This window comes from Calonectris borealis, chromosome W (assembly GCF_964195595.1).
Source record: "Calonectris borealis chromosome W, bCalBor7.hap1.2, whole genome shotgun sequence".
In the NCBI taxonomy this organism is placed as follows: domain Eukaryota; kingdom Metazoa; phylum Chordata; class Aves; order Procellariiformes; family Procellariidae; genus Calonectris; species Calonectris borealis.
Genome location: NC_134351.1, coordinates 2,341,131 through 2,362,658, shown reverse-complemented (window position 1 = coordinate 2,362,658; position 21,528 = coordinate 2,341,131). Strand labels below are relative to the sequence as shown.

The following is a 21,528-nucleotide window of genomic DNA, read 5'->3' as shown; positions in this document are numbered from 1 at the left end:
CGAAAAAAGCCCAAATGAGATCTGGACGTACCTGTTGAGTTATGCCCCCCTTGCACGTGACTTTCTGGCTGACGCTGAGGGTTTTCGTCTAAACTCGGTGGGGCAGGAGTTCTGTACTTGTCTTCTGTAAGCCAAGAAACCCACTGGTGGATTTGGGAAGAGGTGGAGAGCGACAGCGACAGTGAGTACAGTGCGAACAGGCGAGTGCAGTAAAGATACTGAAGGTGAAGTGGAAGCACACAGGTTTTTTAAATTAGAATATTATAAAGGTATGCGAAACCTGAGGCTTTGAAACTGAATGAAGCAATAGGCTCGGAGTAGCAATGCTCTTGCACATCATTTGAGTTTTTTAAAAGGAAATATAACCTAAACTTGCCGAGTGAAAGCTAGAGATAGAAGTGATTCATGGAGGTGTGTCGGCTTGGAACAGAGCATGGATAATCCTTAGGGGTCTAAGCCCTGCCTACCCTTCAACATATAAAACCTTACAGTGCATCAGATTTACCTCCCATCTCCTAAGTGCTTAGATTTCCGTGTTTATCCAAATATTGAATAGTGTTTGTATATCTTAATAGCAGAACAGAGCCAAATTACCATAAATTCGATCTTGGCTATCCCTCACAAAGAGCGTTGTTGAAACACTGTTTGTTAAGTTATTTGCTTTCCTGTCTCTTATCAGTGAAACTGCCTCTGAGCAGAAGTTGGGCCTTTTGAAAGGGTTACCCTCAGTGAGTAAAACTGGAAGACTTTGCTGCCGTGGGATGGTTTTAAAACATAAATCGTTTCAGAAATATTTCTAGCCCAAGACCCCCCCGAGATGGACGGTGCAGCCCGAACCTTTCCCCGGTTGCTGCCTGGCTGCCTCCGTGTGCAGCCGTCCCAAATAAATGGCATCCCCAAGTGCCAGTCACCGTATTAGAGCCAGAAATGAAATGGGCAGCTGTTTACACAAATACTTTTACAATGAAAACGTCATGTATAATGCCTTGAAAAGTGCTCTTACGTGAATTAAAGAAGTACTAAACTTCAGTGTCAGGCATGCAGGGTTAGTTTTTTTAAGTCTCCAATATCATGACTGAATTTTACAATGTGTTAGGCTCTGCTAAGCTGTTTCAGTGTGGGCTAAATATAAAAAATAGTAACGTTTAGCAATCTCCCATGGAGATACCCAGTTTCTGAAGCACAATATAACCCCGGGGTCACAACGTATTCATACGCTGCAGTGCCGTCCTATGAATAGGACTGCTCTAGAGTCACCTCGGTAAACAGAATTACTATATACCTTACATTTATCTCTATTTTGTCTGCTTTTACAGCAAACATTTTGCAACCTTGCTTTCTTGGGATGAAGTTGTTGTAGCTGTGCAATTACACTGATTGAAAAGACGATTACATTGAAGTCTCTTCTGATGATAATCATCTTCCATTTATTTAGGGCCATTCATCACAAAATACTTACCAAATTGGTAGACAAAGTTATGCACGTGACTTTCTTCACAATCCACAGAAATACAAGTGCCTCTAGAGAGGAATACGGCAGTTGTTTAACAGTGCACAGCAGCAACAAACAACTGCAGGAAAGTGGGAAAATGTGGGGGTTTTTGCTAATCTGCCAAAAGATCTGACGTAGATGGTGGTTGTTTGATGTAGAAGTTATCTGCAATAATCCCTGGTAATTCCCTTGCCCTGCACTAAGTTTTCAGGATTTTTACATGATCCCTTCACCAACCAAAACCCACCCTCAGGTACTATTTGTCTGACCTAAGGGATGGCAGAGCCAAAAAAGATAGTGCCTGGGGGTCTTATGCGTCAGTGTCGATGTGCTGCTCCAGCAGCCTCTGCCCATCCTGGGGGAAGATGCCTTTTCCCTGTCCCAGCAGAGCACTGCTGCAGCAGCTGAGACTGGGCCACCTGGGAAGGCTCATTTGACTTAAATGAAAAAATAATTAGCTTTGGAGGAATGAAATGGCCACGTTTTGGGCTTTGTTATAGAGCAGTATGCCCATACCAAGAGTGTGCTTTTGGCATAAGTTTGGTCTTTGCCAGAAGAGCAGCTTTTACCCCAAACCGCTTCTGTCATGGACTTCGACTGCTCAGTCCCATACCGGTAGAGACAAAGAGGAGCTTGGTAGGACTTTACCAACCTTTGCGATTCTCCTTCTGTCAGACGTGAGGAAGCAGAGATGCTGCTCTTGGCAGAAACACGGACGTACCATCACAGCTATTTAGCCCAAAGCTGATAAATAGGAGAAAATAAAGCAGAGGAAAAAGTGAACATCTCAAATTTTACTATATTAATTTGGAGTGCAAAAGTTGCCTCAACAGCCAAAACAACTTTGCAATAATAATCATAGCCCTTCTTTTTTCTTTCTTTTTTTTTTTTTTTTATATCAGGGTTAGAAAAGAGCCAATCTTTTTGTAAAAACCGAGCTGTTGGGGAGTTGTAGTTCCACAACTGTGTTTCAACAAGCAGGAAAATAAATTAAAGAAAGCTTGCTTAATAGTAGTGGAAAGCCACCTGGCAGGTGGAGAACGTGCCCACGGTTTTCTGCACAGCTCCGTCCCTCTGCCGCAGTTCCAGCCGCTTCTGTGCAAAAGGCGCTGACTGAATTACTCCCGTCACCTGGGGGGGCACAGACGGATGCTGCCATCACACCTTAGTTTGTCACTCTAACGAGCACATCTGGAGGAGGGAAAAAACCAACAGAACAAGGCAAGCTGCTCAAAGGGCTGAAATGCAGCTCGCTTTCCAAAGCTTTGATGACAGATTTTCCCCAGCACATATGGGATGACTTTTCCCACACTGTTTAATGATTTAAACATTATCAGACAGGCGATGTCTCAAGCAACAAACTTGACTTTGCTGGTTTATCTGCCACGCCGCGTCTGATGCATTTTTTCTGCCAACAGGTCGTCACGGGGATGGCTCCTACTGGCCGGTGGACACCAACCTGATTGACAGGAGCAGTCTGAACGGTAAATACAGGCTCCATCCAACCACGCTTCATAATTAAGTGCAGTTTTGGTGATAACCTCCTTCTTTTCTTCTCTTTATTGCTCTCTTGTTCGTCTCTCATGGTTTGGAGGCCACCCAATATGCCCACAGGTTGCACGCCTGCTGTTTTGTAGGGAAGAGTTATCTCAGCTGTTGAAAATCCCATCCATGTGCAAAATACCTGCTGCAAACCAGTGTTTTAACCAGAAATGTTAACAAAAAATAGGGTCAGGACACCGTATATTCTGTTTTGGCTTTCTTAAAACTGATCCCCAAACTACCCATCAGATTTCCAGCTGATGCAGTGCTCCCAAAAGTATGTTGCTGGGTATAATAATCCCATCGCAAGAGAAGTTTTAGATATATCTCAAGCAATGGGAGTGCCTCTAAAAAAATAACAGCTTAAAAAGAGTTGTAAAATGCATTTTATGTTATTATATTTCAATTTAAGCTTTCTGCAGAAAAGATCCTTTTTTTATTAATTAATCCTGCCCTAAAATAGGAAGACATGGGAGGAAACCCTGTGGATTAACAAAAATGAACTGAACCTAACCAGTGCCAGCTGGGGTGCGGACACACTAGCAATAACTTCTTATTCCTGACCCCATCTCCGTTACCTAATGAAGCATTGTCATCTCACATTATTGAATGAAACAACAGACAAGATTCCCTCAAATGCGGTATCAAGTGAGGTTTGAAAGTACAAAATAATTACAAGGCACATAGCTGATTAACTCACACTGGTTATTTTCCTCAGTCAAGACGAGGAGGGAATGCAAAATTTTGTTACCTTTTTCTGTCCTACTTTACTGTAGCCAATACACCACTGTTTTAGGCTTTTCTCCTCCTCTTTATAGTAATTCATCATAAATATAGGAAACCTGACTTTTGAGAAGTAAAGAGAGCTTCTCGCGCCTGCAATAAAGGGTAGGGAGAAAAAAAATTTTGTTTTCCTTGATAGTCGCTGTATTTTATGCAGTATATTCCTTCAGTGCCTTTTACTCAGCATGGAAATGAAAAAGAAACCAAATCCCCAAATCTTTTGGATTTCTGTACTAGACCGTTGTAATGCTGAAAGGATGGCACTCGCAGCTGCTCGTCTGATTCAGTTGCCTGAAAAAGCTATAAGAAAAGGGCAAATTATTTAAATAGTATAATTAGTTAAGTAAAGAAAGGATATTAGGTCAGAAAATCAAGGCAGAATATTACTATTAAATTACATCTATAGCTAACTAAAACTGTTATTTGGAAAGATTTGTCCTTTTTTTCCTTTCACATTCAGTTGTACTAAAGGCAAAATGAGATCCCAGACAAGTCTTGTTTAGTTTATACGTGGGACGTTGTGGGGATGATGCCGTATGAAAACTCTTGAGTTACTTTTCTTTTGAAATCTTGGACATGGAGCTCTTCCCTTTGCATCCCATTGCACCGCATGTTTCGTTTTTCCCCAAGCTTAAGTGGAAAGATATTTTGGGGTTCGTGAGTCTGTAATCTTATAGGATGCCTATAAGATTGCCTTAGCAGCCAGAGCAAAAGGATTACTTGCTGTTTTGTGCAGGTGTCTGCAACATATGGCCCAACGCTGTGTAAATAGAGGCATTATCCAACAAGATTATAAAAATATAAACTCTGCTGTTCCCAGTGCAATAGGGAAAATATTGTTGAAAGCAAGTGACCACTTGAAGTCAGTTTGACTGGGACTTGACACCAGAAATGATGCTATTTTCAGTCCCAGTCTTGCTGCTGCATTGAAACTAAGGAAGCTGATCACTTCAAAAGATTGAGCCCTTAACCTGCTCGAGTGTTGCGCAGGGATCTGGTCAGCGTAGCAATAAACAAAATATAATGTGATGTGAGACTGACTGGGGGGTGAATGCAGTGCTGACAAATGAATCGGGCATTCAGGTTGGCTGATGCACAAGATTTGTATTTGCCTGAAAATACCAAGACAGACTATACGGGCCGTAAAGAAAAAATCCATAGTCCCTGTATTTCCATTTTCAGCTGATAATAGCAAAAATGAGCTGAGAGTTACTGACTCACAACATCAGGTTATTAACACCCAGAAAATGCAAAGTCATTACAGCTTAAGTATTTTCCTGTTTGCTATACCACTGAAATGCAGCAAGACATAATTTCAGCTCTTTATGACACCCTTCCATACCCTCCGTCTGCTTTTTCAGAGGAATTCATGCCACCGGACTTTATGTGTTTTATTTTATGGGTGACTCCTAAAGAGGGAGGGGAGCAAATCCAGCACTGACCATCCCCTCGTTGTCTGTCTTCTTTCAGAGCCTCCCATCGGGCAGATGCACCCTCCCCACGGCAGCGTCACGCCCCAGAAGAACAGCAACCTCCTCGTCATCATCGTTGTCACCATCGGCGTCATCACCGTGGTGGTGGTGGTGGTGGTGGCCGTCATCTGCACCAGGCGCTCCTCGGCACAGCAGAGGAAGTATGTTCTCTGGGAGGGGGGGGAAGGCAGTCATGCTCAGCTTCGAGATAGATATGGGCAATAACATTCATACTGTGGGGCTGAACTGCTTTTTGGGTCTGGATCTCCTGTAGTTTTTGGAGGCATGGGCTAGGGGAAGCTGGCCATCGCTGGGGAGGGGAGAATGTCCCCTGTCCCCCAGGCTGCAGAGTAAACCATGGAGAATAAGTACCCCTGACATGGCGAGCCTTGAAAAATAAGCCTGCCATGCACAGCTCTCTCTTGTTTATATTGCCGAGTATAATTCAGACACAGGAAAGAATCAATTCCATTGATTTAAAGGGAAAAACCCCGTATTTGTCTGTGCCTGGTGATGCTGTCCGTCTTTCTGGCTCTGCAGCCCTGCATCTGCAGCTGAGAAACACAGACGGTCCTGCTCACTTGCTAACCTTTGTGAGGACGTTATCCTCTCCAGACAGTCTGTCTTCAAAAGTCTCTGAGGAAGAAGCATCAACAACTGTTTCTCCAGATAATTCTCATATACTTGGAACAAAAAAGTCTGTAGAGAATTACGGGGAAAATATCTTTAGGATTCTTAAAGGCTGTAAAAGGGCAGCAGTGTAAAGCACAAAACTTTTTTCAGTTTTTATGAGAAATTAGAAGTGGGTTTGAAACAGAGCTGCGCTTGACGCATTTAATTAATTGAAAATTAGGAAACTATTCATTATTTTGCTATTACTTCATTGTATTATCATACCATTGTGAAAGACCGGACATGAGATGGTTTAATGATAGCTTGCCCACAAGACTGATAAAAGTTTGCGCTAGGGCAAGACACTATGACATTGATTTGCACCGATGCTTAAAAAAGCGTGGCACGAGGAAAGAAGGGGTGGTCTGGGGACCGAACAGCTCCCAGGTTTGCTGAAATCAGCTTCGGGCTGGTCGAGCACAGGCAGATGGCAGCTTGTAGGGTTTTACAGTCACCGGGGGAAGTGCTTTCTCTAAAGGTGGGTATTTGAGGGTAGATTTTTTAAATAAGAAAGCTCTCATTTAGGCAGAAAAGTAAGGGCCCATGCTTTTAGGAGTGCTGGGGTAGTTGAATGATGAACTGATTTGAAAATCTGCTTCTATTGTGAGTCTTAACACCTGAAAACCAGGCCATCGTGTGAAGGCAATGGAAATTCTTCTGAGTAGTGTTCGGTGAATCAAGGCTAAAGCTCTCTTGAGTTCCTAACGGGGAAAAGGGAATTACAAGAAAGAGAAACAAATAGAGAGATTCATCTATCCAGAATTAGGTGTCTAAAACTTAAATATCCAAATTTGAATTAATCAACCCTGACCTCCTCTGTGGCCCCTGGGGAGGAACAGGAGCGTTCAAAGAATCATTCGTCTTATCCTAAGACATCAGAAGACTTGCCATCTGAAGATGCTTATTGCTGTCCATTGATTAAAAAAATGTGAAGCTGGTGGATTTGGATGTGCTGTTGAACTTCTAAAGGGGTATACTACGGGCAGGTGAATCTCACCCAAGTTACCCTGAACCAACCGTTTCTGCACTGAAAGTTCGAAAAATATAGCGCAATAAAAATTGAACAGTAGATCTTAAATTTAGCACAAGAGGAAAAAACGTGAACTTCTTCAAAACAGAGGTTGTTGGTGGGAATTACTTTGTTTCTGACTTGCCTGGAGAGATGCATACTGTGATACAAAGAGTTTAGATTCAGGCTTTTATTGGCAGCTGGTTCTTAGTTTAAAATCACTGATGAACTACTGAACAAAAGGACTGCAATAAGGGTAAAGGCCGAGCCTCGTGTATAATGCATGTGTCCTTCCCCAGAGCAAAAACTTGCAGGTGATGGAATAATCTCCTGTAAGCCTTCAGTGGAGGAAAGTCATATTTCTTAAGTTAATTAAAACTTGGCTGAACAAAGCACAATAAAGCATGTTATACAGAACAACCTGGTACTGACCTAGGTGGCTTAGTAGGTATTTTCTGTCTCTGCCGTCCAGGGAAGAATGAAATATCAGCCGTACAAACCCTGTGACAATTTGACGCCAGTAAAAAAACAGGGGAGAAAAATGTGAGTAAAGATTCAGGTGCAGTAACTTACCCAGTTGTGCGTAAGGGGAACGTATGGCTCCTGCAGTAATTGAGATTCATACCCTCACCGTAATTACACCTTCCGCAGCACGAGATGCTGGCTGCCCTGGCAGCGTCTGCAGATGTGGTGCCATGGAGGATGGACGATGGGGCCACCCATCAGCTCCGTCCTTCTGTGCACTCCTGCTCCAGGCAGGTCAGAGCTTAAGCTTAGAGAAGATGAATCCCAGCTGAATCTCAAAATAAGGGAAAATATCACTTTGTACAGCATACGCCCGAACTGCAGGACCTGCTTCTTCCAGGAATTTTTTAAGGCTTCAAGGTATAACAAAAATGTGTAACATGCCGGAACAATTAGCCTATGGACTGGTAAGACGAGGTTATGACTGCCACAGGAGAAAAGGTGAGGGTGGACATCTAGTCCGAGCCTGGTAGGTAAATAGTGCATATTTAAACCGTTAAAAATGAAGCATAGTCTTGAAAAAGTGCCCAGCCAATTAGTGTGCTGGGTGGGGGAGTGGTGTAAAAAGAGCCTGCAAAAAAATAAGCTGACTAGTTTAAGTCCTATGTAAGTGATAGGGATGTGTCAGTATCCATTTGGGAAGGCTCGGGGGAGGCATTAAGCAAAGCATAATCAAACTCAAATTAACGGTGAATGAGTTGGAGCCACTAAAGGGCCTCCGTATGTTCCCTGGAGATACTCCTGGTTTCTGTGCTTCCTCCGCGCCGGGGTTGCTCGTTAGCTGTGGCTCTGCCCCATCGCTTGCACGGTGGCGTGAGGCTGGATCTTACCGCGGGGGAGAGGACCGTGAAGCCAGATGACAGGAGAGACAGGTACTGGTGTTTCAGCTTTTGGCTGGCAGGAAATAAAGAGGCCAAAATGAAATAATTTTTCATCTGTAAACACTGGGGGAGATTTTTGGGAGAAAGAATCATTTTTTTTTTTATACAGGACCTCTATACCAGTTGAATTTCCTTTAATACAGCCCAAAAGGCAAAGTGCACATTTTTTTGCCAGGTTAAGAACAAAGGGCAAAAATAAAGTATTAACTCATGCATCAGAGGGATAATTAAGGTGAAGTGATGTTCGCATTTGTTGTTGAGTATCTTCAAGTGCTTTGCAAACAGCAGCGCGGGAGGCTCAGGGTTCGTGCCGGAGGTGGTTACGTCTTACGGGGCCATTGCTTCTGTGTCCTGCCTCCGAAACTGTCCCTGCTCCGTGAGAAAAGGCATCTGATCGGACCAGGACCGGGTGGTTACCCGTGGTTTTTTTACAAGCAAAAACTCGTTTTGCCCAGGAGAACAGTTTATTTCTGAGATCTTCAGATGGAGACATCTTCAGTTGTTGTTAAAAAAATAAACTAGGCTGAGTTGTTATAACCTTAACTGTTTTCTCTGGGGTAATGTAACTGTAAAATGAAGGCAATGAAGAGTAATCTCACTCTGGAGTATTTGAAAAATTATTCTGTGTAGCATGTGTATGTTGTTAGGAGCTATGTGGGTGTGCTGTATAACGGCTGGAGTCACTGCCCAGGCGGTGTTGTGCTGGAAACTATAGAAATGGGCAATGAGAAAGAGTTTCCTCTCCACAGAGTTTATTTGTTTTGAAAGTACAGCTTAAGTTCTGCTATCATTATTCAAGATTGCATGACCGTAATATATATTTTAAGGGCAGAGCTGAACTCTGTTTTTATATCCATCCTTAGGAAAAAAATAGATACCATTATGGTATGCAAGCTGGATGCATTTCATGTTGTAAAATAATTGAACAACAACAGAAACACTGCCAGCTGAGATCAATTTTTCAATTCCAAGCTCCTGTCTTCCCAGTCCCTGCTCCAGCTATAAAATGGGTAATGGACTAAATTTGAATCGCACTGTAAATCTCAACACGAACTTCTGAAGCATCAGTTTCCATTGCTGCAGCTGAGGTTTGAAGCTGATGTTGAAGCTTTTATGACTGTCTTCTATAGGTATAATGTGCATGTCTGGTGCAGTAAAGACCCTGCCTCTCCCTGACATTGAGGGTAGATCCATTTTCAGAAGCCGAACCTCAACATCTGCATTGCATAAACAAAACATTCCAGGGGAGGATTTATTTTCATTTGTTATTGATGACCTTTTCGTATGCACTCCTGGCTGTGATTCAATTTGCTACTCACGGGCTGTCAGAACATCAATAATTTGTGAGAAAAAACAATGCAAACCTAGGCTAGATCATTGCATATATTTTTAAATGATATCATTGCCGTAGTGGTTTTGTAGTTACGGTTGGAATGACACATTCATTATAACCCGCTATTTACAGTTATGTATAAAATTACTTTGGGGCTGAAATTTCTCTTGCCTGGCTCAAGCCTGGAGAAATGAATTATTTTCAATTGCAAGTGACAAAAAAGCCGCTGTATCCCGAAGAGAAGAAAGTAATTCCTTGTTTACAACGAAAATTATGGTCTTTTTTTGAATGAGACACAAAGAACAACTTTACTTTTTAACTTCAGGCGGGTCATACATTATGGTTTGAATGCAAGTGCTCATAATTATTGTTGTAGGTGTTAATCAGGATGGTACTAGGGTCTGTGCAAGAAGGTATTAAAGGACTGTCTTTATTCCATGTTCTTTATTTCTGTTCTTTGAAATACTATCATTTTAAATTATTAAGTTTTGGCCATTAGCAAGTAACAGACTAAACATAGGAAGTAATTATGACCAGAGGCCAACACTCCTATTTCATGCAGGTTATAAACAAAAATCTCTGAACAACCCCAGGCTCACCTCCACCACTAACTTTCCAGATCATACTTTAAAATTGATCTTTTGACCCTTGAAGAGCTTTTGGGGTACTGACCAGTTGAAGGACCTAAAGCAATTTCTGCCTTTAAGGGTGGCAGTTTGAGGACTGGGATATTTCTGCTGAAGTAAAATGTCATTGCCATCGGCTCCTGGGGCTGAGACAGGGCTGTGCCCTCGGTGATATTTTAAATTGTAGGATGTCTTTGTTCCTTCTCTTGAAAGCAAAATGTTCAGTGATGCACGTAGTTGTGACACGCACCTCTTGCTTTCTAGACCAGGCTGAGAAAATTTAGCAAAGAACAGAAATCGACTCCAACAATTGGAGTTCCTTAACGTTTAAAATTTCCTCAAGGTTTTTTCTGGTAACATAACCCCATGCCACCTTCCACAATACTGCCTGCAGCGTGTGATAGGAAGGGAGTTATCCGAGTACTCAACTGGTGCACGCGGTGTGAGTCCTAGGGACGCCAGTGAGAGGTTTTGCATTGTTTTCCGTGGATTCGGAAGAGCCTTCCCTTCAGGAGGTGCACAGCTGTGTTTTGGGGTGAGCATATGACGGGGGTAACGAGTAGCTGAGAGCACCCAGCACCCCTGGAAATCAAGGTTTTCTTTGGTGCGTGCTCCCCGGAGGAGGGGGCCCGCTGACACGAGAGCGTATTGTAATACCTATGTGTAAGGAGAGGAGAGCTGATGTTGCTCTGGGAAATGCTACTCTGGATTTCTGAGCTTTTCTGGAATAAAAATACTGCTTTAGTGTATGTTTAAAGAACTATAACGTATGCTGCACGCAGTTATGGGAGGTATAAGATGCACATAACTTGGCTCAGCAGTTTTCAGTCGCTGTTTTTAGATGCAGGCACGCCACAAGTGCTGCTCATCCCGAGATGAAACTGGCCGCTTCCCTCTGTTCCCAGAAGAGTGGTTTTCCCCAATTTCTACATCAAGGGCTGCAAAAAATGACCCACCCTGCTGAGCCCCAGGCCCATCCCCTGGAGCACAGGACCACACCAAGATAACTGCTGTCCTTTGAAGGACACAACCAGAGGGGCTCCTTAGAGAGACACCAATGAGGAGACATCACTCTCTTGGTCTTATAAAGGGGAAAAACGTTCTCACCTGACGGTTTTGATCTTTCTTTGCTGCAGAAAACGTGCAACCCACAGCGCTGGTAAAAGGAAGGGCAGCCAGAAGGACCTGAGACCCCCGGATCTGTGGATACACCACGAGGAGATGGAAATGAAGAACATTGAGAAGCCGACGGGCTCGGACCCCGCAGGAAGGGACTCCCCAATGCAGAGCTGCCAGGACATCACCCCCGTCAGCCACAGCCAGTCGGAAACGCAGCTGGGCAGCAAGAGCACCCCGCAGCCCGGTGAGGGGCTCCGAGGGCCGGAGGGACAGAAATTGGCTGGGTTTCTGTAGATACGGGGAAATTAGAATCGTAGAATCACAGAATGGTTTGGCTTGGAAGGGACCTTAAAGGTCATGTAGTCCAACCCTGTTCCATGTACTCCAATTTTTTTTTGTCCATCACCAGCATACAAATTTTCTTTCATTTGGTATTGCTGGTTAGCGACCTTAGCCCAGCACGGGGAACCTCTAACAGAACGCTAAACCTGGCAAGGTCCGGGAGGAGATTGGAAGAATTGACAGCTCTGCTATGGGTGCCCGGAGAGATGTTCCTAGATGATTTTTGCAGTGGTTTCAGACTGGGGGAAAACCCATCGTTTTTTATTTTTACACCATTCTGATTTTTTAAGTTCAGGAATTCAACTGGAAGTCAAATGTTACTAAATTTGCATACTGTGCTAAGAAAAACAGAGAGGAAAAAGGGGGCATGGAGAAGTAAGTGGGGAAAAAAAGAAATGAAAAGTGAAGCAAAGGGAGGACATGGTCCGGGAGAAGGTCAGCAGCATCACCAGGAGCAGAATTTGGGCCAGGGAGACTGAGAAAACGTACAGATACGAAGAAGGAAATTCTGTAAGAAAAACGTGGTTTCAGTGAAGTTTCCTTCTCCTTTTTTTAACCTTAGCGCAGACAGCACATCACAGGTTTCGCTTTAGCTGACAACGTTTTTTCCACCGTAATAATAGAAAGCCTTGGGAGAGGCAGGTGGTGTGTACAGAGGGGGACGGAGGGCGAAACACAGCACAGAAGTTGAAAACATACACATATTTGTCTTGAGTTCATCATGAACACATTGCTTGTGGGTGACGGAGTGAGGTAATTCCAGAATATCGGTTGGGGCTGTAAATAATGAAGGTGACTTTTTCAGATGCCTCTGATGGTTTTATCCCTTTTCCGTAGCTCCTGTTCTTGCAAGGAAAGAAAAGTTAAAAAGGAACAGTTTTCAAATTTCTAAACGGATCTAATCTTCTTTTTCTGACATTGTGTTTTGGGCTGATAGTTTACTATTTAGAAGATAATTGTGACAATGATTTCTGTTGTTTTTAATGCAAAGGTCCTCGTTATATTAGACGTTGGGAAAACATAACCAGAAGATTCCCTTTGCCTAAACAGATACTGCTGACGATCAGGAGAGCTGATCCAGGGCCCAGAAAGATCAGTGTGAGAGCTTCATTGATTGCAGTAGGCTTGCAATCGAGTGCGTGGTAGGAAGTCATCACAGCATATGAGCAAGTTAATGACAAAGGCTGGGCTAGATATTTTATGTGTAAACGCCTTGGACAGTAAATAAATGCCTTTATGTTTCTTCCCATTCTGTAATACACAGTTCAGTAATGCTGTCCCTGGCTTTTCACTAGCAATTAGGACTTTGAGTGGCCATCGATGGAAAACTTGGCATTTCAGTCCCGCAATTCAGAGAAGAGCGATTTGGGAAAAAAATAGTCTTTTCATGCAAATCTTTTTTTTTCTTTTTTAAGGAATATGTCTTTGCATGGGTACATCAGAGATGAATATTCTGAGTGGGTATTAAGCTTAACTGTATGACAGTATTAAACTGACTTCATCCATGGCTTATTAAAATAGCAAAAGTAACATAAATATAAAGTTCATGTGAGACAAGGTATGAAGTGAGAAATACAGCTTTTATTTCCTTGCAAATTACTCCGCCGAACATCCAGTTCCAAGCACGCTTGCTTTCTGACAAGTGTATTCTCTAGAATTTTTGAATACTTCAAATATCCTACACTAACGTGACTAAATTAGAGCATCCATATTTCAATACCTAAAGAGAATATCTAATTTATATAGCTGCTGGGACAGTTTTGAATTGGATTGGACATTAGGCAGCGTATCTCAGCTCTCTGATCTAGATGTGCTAGTTGTGATCCAGGACCAAATAATGGGATCCAGGCACATCTTTAACTTGCCATGGTTTCTGTAGAAAAAAGAAGATGCACAGGCTGGAAGAGCCACCATGAATTACTGGACAATCAGGACATAGGACTTTGTGGCATCTCACAAGGAAGGAAGGTCGTCTTCATCCTTCAGATGTATTTCAAAGACCAATTCTTGGCTGCTAGGCTTTGTAGGTACCTGCATTTATGCAGCCTTTTTCTGGTCTTGATACTTGAATTTTAAACTAAGTTTATAACAGGAAAGTTACAAGAAAAATGTCATATTTTTATGAAGTGAATGGCGTTTTCAAGGTAATTTCAGAGACAAAGAAAAAGGGGACATGATATCTTGATTCTCTTACAGAAAAATGCAAACAATAATTTTATTCAGAAAAGGCAGCCAAAATAGTCTGTGCAGCTCTTTGCAGGTGATGATATTTAATGATCGCTTAAAATAACTGAATTCTAAAAAAACCTATTGATCTTCCTGCTAGATGTAGGGTGAAGAGAAACATTCATTTACAGCATTTTCAACTGAGCTATTGTGTTGTTTCTCTCTAGGTCCCGAGACAGAAGATGTTGGAAGCAGCATGTCCACATTGGAGCGCTCGCTTGCTGCCCGCAGAGCCACCCGTGCCAAGCTCATGATCCCCATGGATTCACAACCAAACAACCCTCGTGAGTACCAGGACCTTCCCCCAGCCCCCCCTCCGCACTCTGCAAGCCGTGCTCACCCATCTGAAGATCTCATACGATCTTTCAAATATGATCTAGTTATGCCTCATAAAGTTAAATAGCATTAGCAATGTTTTCTTCATCTGAAAAAAAACCATAAAAAGGCCTGGAAGCTTGCCAGGGCCTCACAACGCATCAGTGGAAAAACTATGGAGAGAATTCAGAAATCATACTTCTGCTAGACTCAGCCCAGGCTAAGCCTAAAGAGTCATCGCTTCTATTTTTACCAGGTGGATAGTGATGGATAAATCCCTCTGTCTCCCTTACTTTAAAAAGTAAGAGTTCAAGCTGCCAGAGCAGAAGGCTTTGCAATACAGAGATGTAAATCGTGATATTATTATTATTACTATCAATAATTATAATCAGTTGGACATTATTGCAGTTTCTACTATATTTTCTTTTGTTTATAGTAGTTGGCCACTATATGCTTTTTTAATATGGAACAGCTTTCTTATAAAGCCAAATAAATGAGGAGAAAAGATATTTTTAATAAGTGTTAAATTTTAGTGACCGCAGAGCGTTTATCATCAAATTCCGTAGATGAAGTGAACCTTTTTTCAAAGCAGCGAAGTACACAAGAAAGACAGGAAGGCTGGAGAGCATTAGATAGGTTCTCCCATCCTGCAGAACTTATTAAAATTTCTGAAGTGACCTTGTTTCACATCTGAGCAAAGGAAAGGGCGAAGTGAGAGCCCGCAGGCACCAGGGAGAGGGTTGGGCACTGATCGAGTTCCCAGTGGAGGATGAGGCTTTGGGTCTCCACCTTTCCTCTGAGCAGCCCTGTGATCAATCTCTTGGTAGCGCTCAGCTTTTAGCTAGAAGTTCTACCTTTGACCTCACAAAATAGATCCGATCAAAGATCTATAGGAATTGCTACATCTGTGTAAATAGTCTGAGTGAAGAAAAATGAACATACGCTGACAGAAATCCATTTCATCGCAACATTTCTTTCTAGCTCTGATGCTTAAATGTAAGTGCCTATTTGTAGGTTTGTGGAAGGGCACATCACAAATGATATGTTAAAAGAAAACCTAGAAGGAACCGAATGAAGGAGAGGAGAGGGAATAACCTACCATGGCTTTGTTCAGTAAATTACTTAGTAAGAGCTAGTATTGGTTCCCTTCATTTGTGTTCATCCTGGGTGCGATTCAGGTCACGCTACTCAGCCTCAGTCCCCAGCCCTTACGAGGATAAACCACAAGCGCCCAGGGGGAGATTGAATTCCAGTTCTTCACGCCTCGGGCTGGACGTGTCGTCACATTTCAGCCTCCACCCTCTTTACGATCTGGAAGAAAGACCTCTGGGTTGAGGCGGAGAAAGCTCTTACACCAGCTGGCCGTGCCCTGGGAAATACTCCCGTCTTGTAACCGCACTAATCTCACAATCAGGCAATTTCCCTTTTTTTCAGTGGGATTCCTCCTGGGTTGGCCTGGGTAGAAGGAGGGCAGCAGTCCGAGAAAACAGATAGACTTGGAGTGGTGTAAGCAAAATCGGAACCAAATCAATTGTAATTACAATGGGTCAATAGCAGTGTTAGTTAAGTACAAGTCAAGTCAACATTGTTCTACAGCTTATAGGTAAAAGTGCTCTCAAACATACTTAGTTTTTTCAGTCAAATGATGCATTTTGACAAATGATGTCCTTTTTTCTATTCATTTGTATTTTCAACTGTGTAAATCTAATCTACAGTGACCACACATTATGATTGTTTGCAAATAATTAAACTCAGATTTATAAAAGTCTTATTTGTGTGTTTGTGCAGGCTGAGTTATGTTTAATATATGTCTTTTCCCAGAAAACAGAATTGAGGCTTTGTCAGATTAGATGCTTTAATTAATTTCTCTCCGTTTGCCCGATATTGAAAGAAATTGTCAGCGGTGAGCGATTAAATAGATTGAAGAAGCAACATCGTAATTCTGAAGCAAAAACCACATATTGTTAATTGTTAAATACCAAATCTGGAAGTATTCACGCTCATCTCAATAATCAGTATTTGCAGTCTTTGAGAACAAATATACTCCATAACGCGCCTTTGCTTACTGAAGTGGAAGAAGCATAAACAAGACAAATTTGATAAGGTTTTAGTGATATCTTTGATGGCTCTAATGCTACTGAAATACAGGCAGTCACAAATACCAAGGCTGTTGTATGGAGAGGAGTATTTACAGAGAAAAATAATTGAGAGTCTTTGCAGGGTATCACATTCAATTATTGTACCTGTAATTCTCCTGTTTGCTGTTTGTAATCTTTACTTATGGAAGAGGAAAATAAAATGCTCACAGAGTAAATCAGTTTGGAGAGAGATTTCTGCTGTTTTGGGGGAGGTATTTTTCTGTTTATCCCCCTCCCTAAAAAGGCAGAAAATCACAACAATTCTTTTTTTCAGAGAAATATGAACATGTCGACTCAGTTGCTTTGGCAGCCTCTGGGGTGCTTGAATACAATTCAAAATGTCCTACTTTGTCATTTCTGTAAGCTGTTCTTGGGTGCTGCTTTTTTTGCATGATACGGTACATTTTAAATGTAGACCAGCGTTCAGGGAGCTCCATGATTTGGTCAGGGAATTTCTGTTTTCGGTGTCTTAGTGTATCGATATTAAGTGCAAATTCAATTGCTGACAGGCTATGACAGAACAGATTTGTTGTCATATCTGCTTGAAATTGCAAAGATTTATTGAAAATGTTTGATGTTACTTTTTCTTCAGCTTCTCTGCAATAGACTACTGCAATGAATAGTAATCCTGTCTTATTTTAAAAATGAAAGTGCTACACCCTAAAACCCTAAAAAGAAATGAAGGAATGGACTTTGAAAAACAAGTTGTTCTTTAATAGGATTCAATAAAGAGTGTTATTTTTCACTGTAGCAGCAATGTTATAAATATTGTCAATAAAAATGTCTTATACAGACAAAATGAAACGTCTGAATAGTAGAAATTCTCTTCTAAGAGTGGGTGAATTGGACCCAGACAAATCTGAAGCTCAAATCACCCTGGTTAGCATTTCTTCGTGACTTTTCTTCATCTCCACACTTGTCTGTTACCTCTGGAAGTGCAGCGTTGTCTTGCTGAAAGCTGTGTGCTTAAAAATACCCCCATAAAGCCTTGGCACCGTCATAGCTTCTGTGTGACCTTGGGCAGGTAGCCCAGTTCGCCACTCTGTGTAATGGATGTAGTAGGAGCTAGAAGCAATTGTAATGGCTATCTTAAAGTTTACAGCATTGTTTATAATTCATGTGTGAAAGGTGCTAGATAAGCCAAACCTTATCATCAATAAGCCAAAAATCTCTGCTTATTGTTTAGCTGGGCAAAACTTTAATGAAAGTTTCCAAGTTTTTCCTAAAAGCTACAAAGAAATTTATGCTTTGTATAACATTATTATCACCCACTCTTCAAGCATTGACTGTTAAAAATAAAGGAGATAACTCGCAGGAAAGCCTGAATTTAGCACGCTGTGGTCCCAGTTTTCAAATCAAAGTGTCTCTTAAATTCAACTCAAGAACTCAACTTCAACTTCAAACTTTCAGCTACAGGTTTGCTGGCACATCTCACCCCTGTTCCTTACAGGCTTGGACATTCCTGAGTGGGGAATGACACCCAGGCAGCCTCGGCTGATGGGTGAACGCGGGGGTCCTGTGCCACTGGGGACATCCAAGGGTGTCAGGGACATCGGTGTGAAGCTGGCAGACATGATGGAAGAGTTGCAGGAGCCCACACTCCTCCAGAGCAGCAGCTGAGGACATTAGGGTCTCCGAAGGCACCAGAAATGGCACCAGGGACCTGTGCTTAGACAACTGAAATAAGCCCTTAAATTGCCTAATCCATTCCTTCTCACTTATTTGTCAAGGGATATAAAGCACTCCCCAACATGTGGCTGAATAACTGGAACACAGACAAAAAGCTATTTCATTTTACAGATAAGTAATTGCAGATTGCACCTGCAATTACCCAGTGTATACCAGAGGGGCATATTTCTGTATACAGAAGTGGCTTCTGTGGGCAGCAGCATCCTTTATACCGAGCATTCGGGTACTTTGCTTTGGAAACGTGGTTGTTTCTGGTTCCCTACTGACCCTCTAAGGACTTTTTAAAAAAATTTTCCAAAAGCACTCATTTAATCTCTCTCTCCTTCTTTCCTTTTAGCTGTGGTCAGTGCCATTCCGGTGCCAACGCTAGAAAGTGCCCAGTACCCCGGGATCCTGCCGTCCCCGACCTGCGGATACCCGCACCCGCAGTTCACCCTTCGGCCGGTGCCGTTCCCGACCCTCTCTGTGGACAGGACCTTTGGAGCAGGAAGAAGTCAGTACACTGCTTTTTGCTATTAAAATGCTTGGAAATAGGTTGCTTTCTATCATTGGGACGTATAAGCTCTAGCCAGTGCAAATCATGCTGCCCTGCTTTTCGGGAGCCAGGAGAAGTCTGGTCTGGTAACACCAGCTGGCTGCGGGCTGCCTCTTCTCCGGCAGCAGCTCCAGTTACAATTTCCAATCTATACTGAACACCTTAAAAGTCATTGCATCTCTAATCCAATCCTGTCTTTTCTGCAAGTCTGTCAGTCATTTCACTCCACTTTAATTTCCTTTGTTTTATTCATAAGGTATTCCCAGAAAAACACGGGCTTCAAGAGCTCTTCTTCATCCCAAGGCAGAATCTAGTATCCTCACTCATTAAAATCACCCATGATAGCACTTACATGACCTCTCCATACAGTGTCTTCCCAGGCTTAGCTGCCCTCACTGCTAGAAGCATTTTCTTTAATATCTAACTTGCTAAAATTTAAGCCAATTGTTTCTTGGTTCGATTACAGCGGGCATAGAGGACAGTTTATTTTCTTCCTTTTGGAGATCCTTTCACACATGTGAATACTGTTATCCCGTCTCACATCACTTGTCTCTTCTCTAGAGTGAGCTCCTCTGCAGGAATAGATTCGTGGCTTGTCTGCTCCCATACCTATTCTTCACCTTATTGTGATCTGGGGACAGCGCGCGCACGCAGCGCGAGCCCCCAGCCTCACCTTCACAACTTACTTGTAAGCCTCTTCCCCACCGGCAGCCATCTGTTCTTTGTTCAAGCCTAACGAGCGTGCTCTGGCATATTAATTATAGTTGGAGGGCTCATATTTTTTTGTAATTCTCCCTTAACTCTACTGCATATCAAGTCTGAATTATTGACAGATTAATGTCAATCTGTTACACGTATTTTTTTCACATCACAGAGAGTCTGTGCTGCTGGTCCACGGGGAACTCATCTTGAAATGACTGATATTTCCTATTTGATTGTTGCTTTCAGTCAGTTCAGACAGGTCCTTGGGGACCGGTGATTGAAATCCAGTGGTGGGATTGTAGGTAAAAGGTGGGTCCAGGTGTCCTAGTCATCACCCTAATGCCGTTCCCCCTCTCTTTAGTGTGGCCGCTGAAGTCCTTTCAAAGCTAGATGGCAATTTCCTCCGGAGGGCCTCACTGGTGTAATCAGGCTTTGATTTGCTGCTTAAATTAATACCAAATCCGCCACAAATTGCAGTGCACAGAAACAAAGTAGATTCAGTTTCTTGCTTGGCATACATTAGATGTTGGGGAAAAACAAATAACATTAACTACCCTGTGCCTGATCATGGAGACGGAAGAAGAAAAATTTGAAGACTGAATTGTTTGCTCAGCCGTCATCATCTCTGCTTGCTCGTAAAGGACCTGAGCATCTTCAGTCCTCAGATCCAAAGTCCAGCTGTGAAAGCGAGGGAGGTTTCCCTAGTTCTGCTGAAGCCTCAGGGATGCGGGCAGCTCAGCGGGTAAATACCATAGGGAGGGCTGGCTGGGACGCGGTCGCTGAGGGATCAGTTAGCACAACCCCCAAAATCACACATACCTGGGGCGTCCAGCTTCTGCCTGGTGCAGCCACCAGATTTACACGCGTAGTAGTCTGGAGATGAGATTTTCAAAAAGAGGAATGTCTCTGAAATCCTGTTGGGTCCAATGGCTGTTCCTGCGGGAAGGTCTGTATAGAAAGGGACGGGTTTGCCAAGTCTTTCAAGTGCAGCGTGCTTGAGAGTTGAGCAGACGATTGCTAATACACAAAAGTTTTCTGCAAGAAGCCTGAATACAAAACAGCTTTAATTATTCAGAAGACCTGATGAGCCTTGAAAAAGCTCAAGCAGTGAAGATTTCAGATAATTCAGGCAATTTCCCATTAAATAATTCAAAAGCAGTGGACATAGCCTTGTTTGGATAACGACTAGTTTCAGATTATTGAGGTCTGGGTAATTAAGACTCTGTGGTATTTCGAAAATTATCTGAGGCCGTTACAATGTACAGTGACGACCTGTTACAGCCATTGCAGTTGTGCTCTCTAGCAAAGGCTATTGACTTCCAACGCTCCCAGATCATACAAAATACCTCCAAATGAAAGATTCTCTTCCTTTGCTGTGCCTTACATTTTCCCCGCCATGGCAATGAAGCGAAGGCACAGACAAGGACGTGGAAATAGTGTTTGTTTTCTAGCGACACTTGACACTGTCACAGCCAGCCAAGCGGTTCACTAGGTTTATATAATGGCAGTGTTCATTACTTTTCAGTCCGAGGAGGGATGAAGGGATATAAAAGTGTATTTCCAATACGATGCCCGAAGCTTTTCTCAGCACCGGTGCTGTTGCTGCCGAATGCCAGCGCTGGCGACGTCCGCCCGTCTGGAAGAGCGGGCAATCTCCGACTGAAAAGCAGCTGCTTCGTTTGCGGCTCACCTCCCGCCGCCGCACTGATCACCTCGCTGCAGCAGAGCATGGGGATAGAGCAACAAAATTACTCTTTGAGTAATAAACAAACACTTTGAGTTTGTTTATTTTTTGGCTGTTTTCTTAATACGATCATGCGGTTGAGAGCAAAAGAGACGATAGAGACGATACATAAAGCTTTTTCGTGTGTTTTACCCCTCAGTGAAAAATTCACTTGACGCTTGACCAATTGCAGCTCTGTCTGAAAAAGAAACACCCAGCAATAATTCCTCTGAGACAGAGCCTACCCGCGGTACGGCGTGACCGAGCACCCTATTGATCAAGGCGTAGCAATCCCTGAATAAATCATACGCCATGCCATTAGCAAGGCTGTTGCTCTGCATCCCGCCGCACAGACAATGCTCGAACACCTTCCTCTCTTTCTGAAGGCCTTTTTCATTGACCCA

At 42.8% G+C, this 21,528-nt stretch overlaps 1 protein-coding gene across 1 annotated transcript in view; it reads left to right on the top strand.

Moving 5' to 3' along the window:
- Positions 1–21,528, top strand: part of LOC142074710 (netrin receptor DCC) — a 566,907-nt gene that overhangs the window by 522,554 nt on the left and 22,825 nt on the right. Inside the window, exons 22-27 of the mRNA XM_075135512.1 lie at positions 2,911–2,976; positions 5,288–5,450; positions 11,472–11,698; positions 14,190–14,306; positions 18,502–18,661; positions 19,721–19,722. Coding sequence (XP_074991613.1) covers positions 2,911–2,976; positions 5,288–5,450; positions 11,472–11,698; positions 14,190–14,306; positions 18,502–18,661; positions 19,721–19,722 — 735 coding nt within the window. The remainder of the gene's footprint in view (positions 1–2,910; positions 2,977–5,287; positions 5,451–11,471; positions 11,699–14,189; positions 14,307–18,501; positions 18,662–19,720; positions 19,723–21,528) is intronic.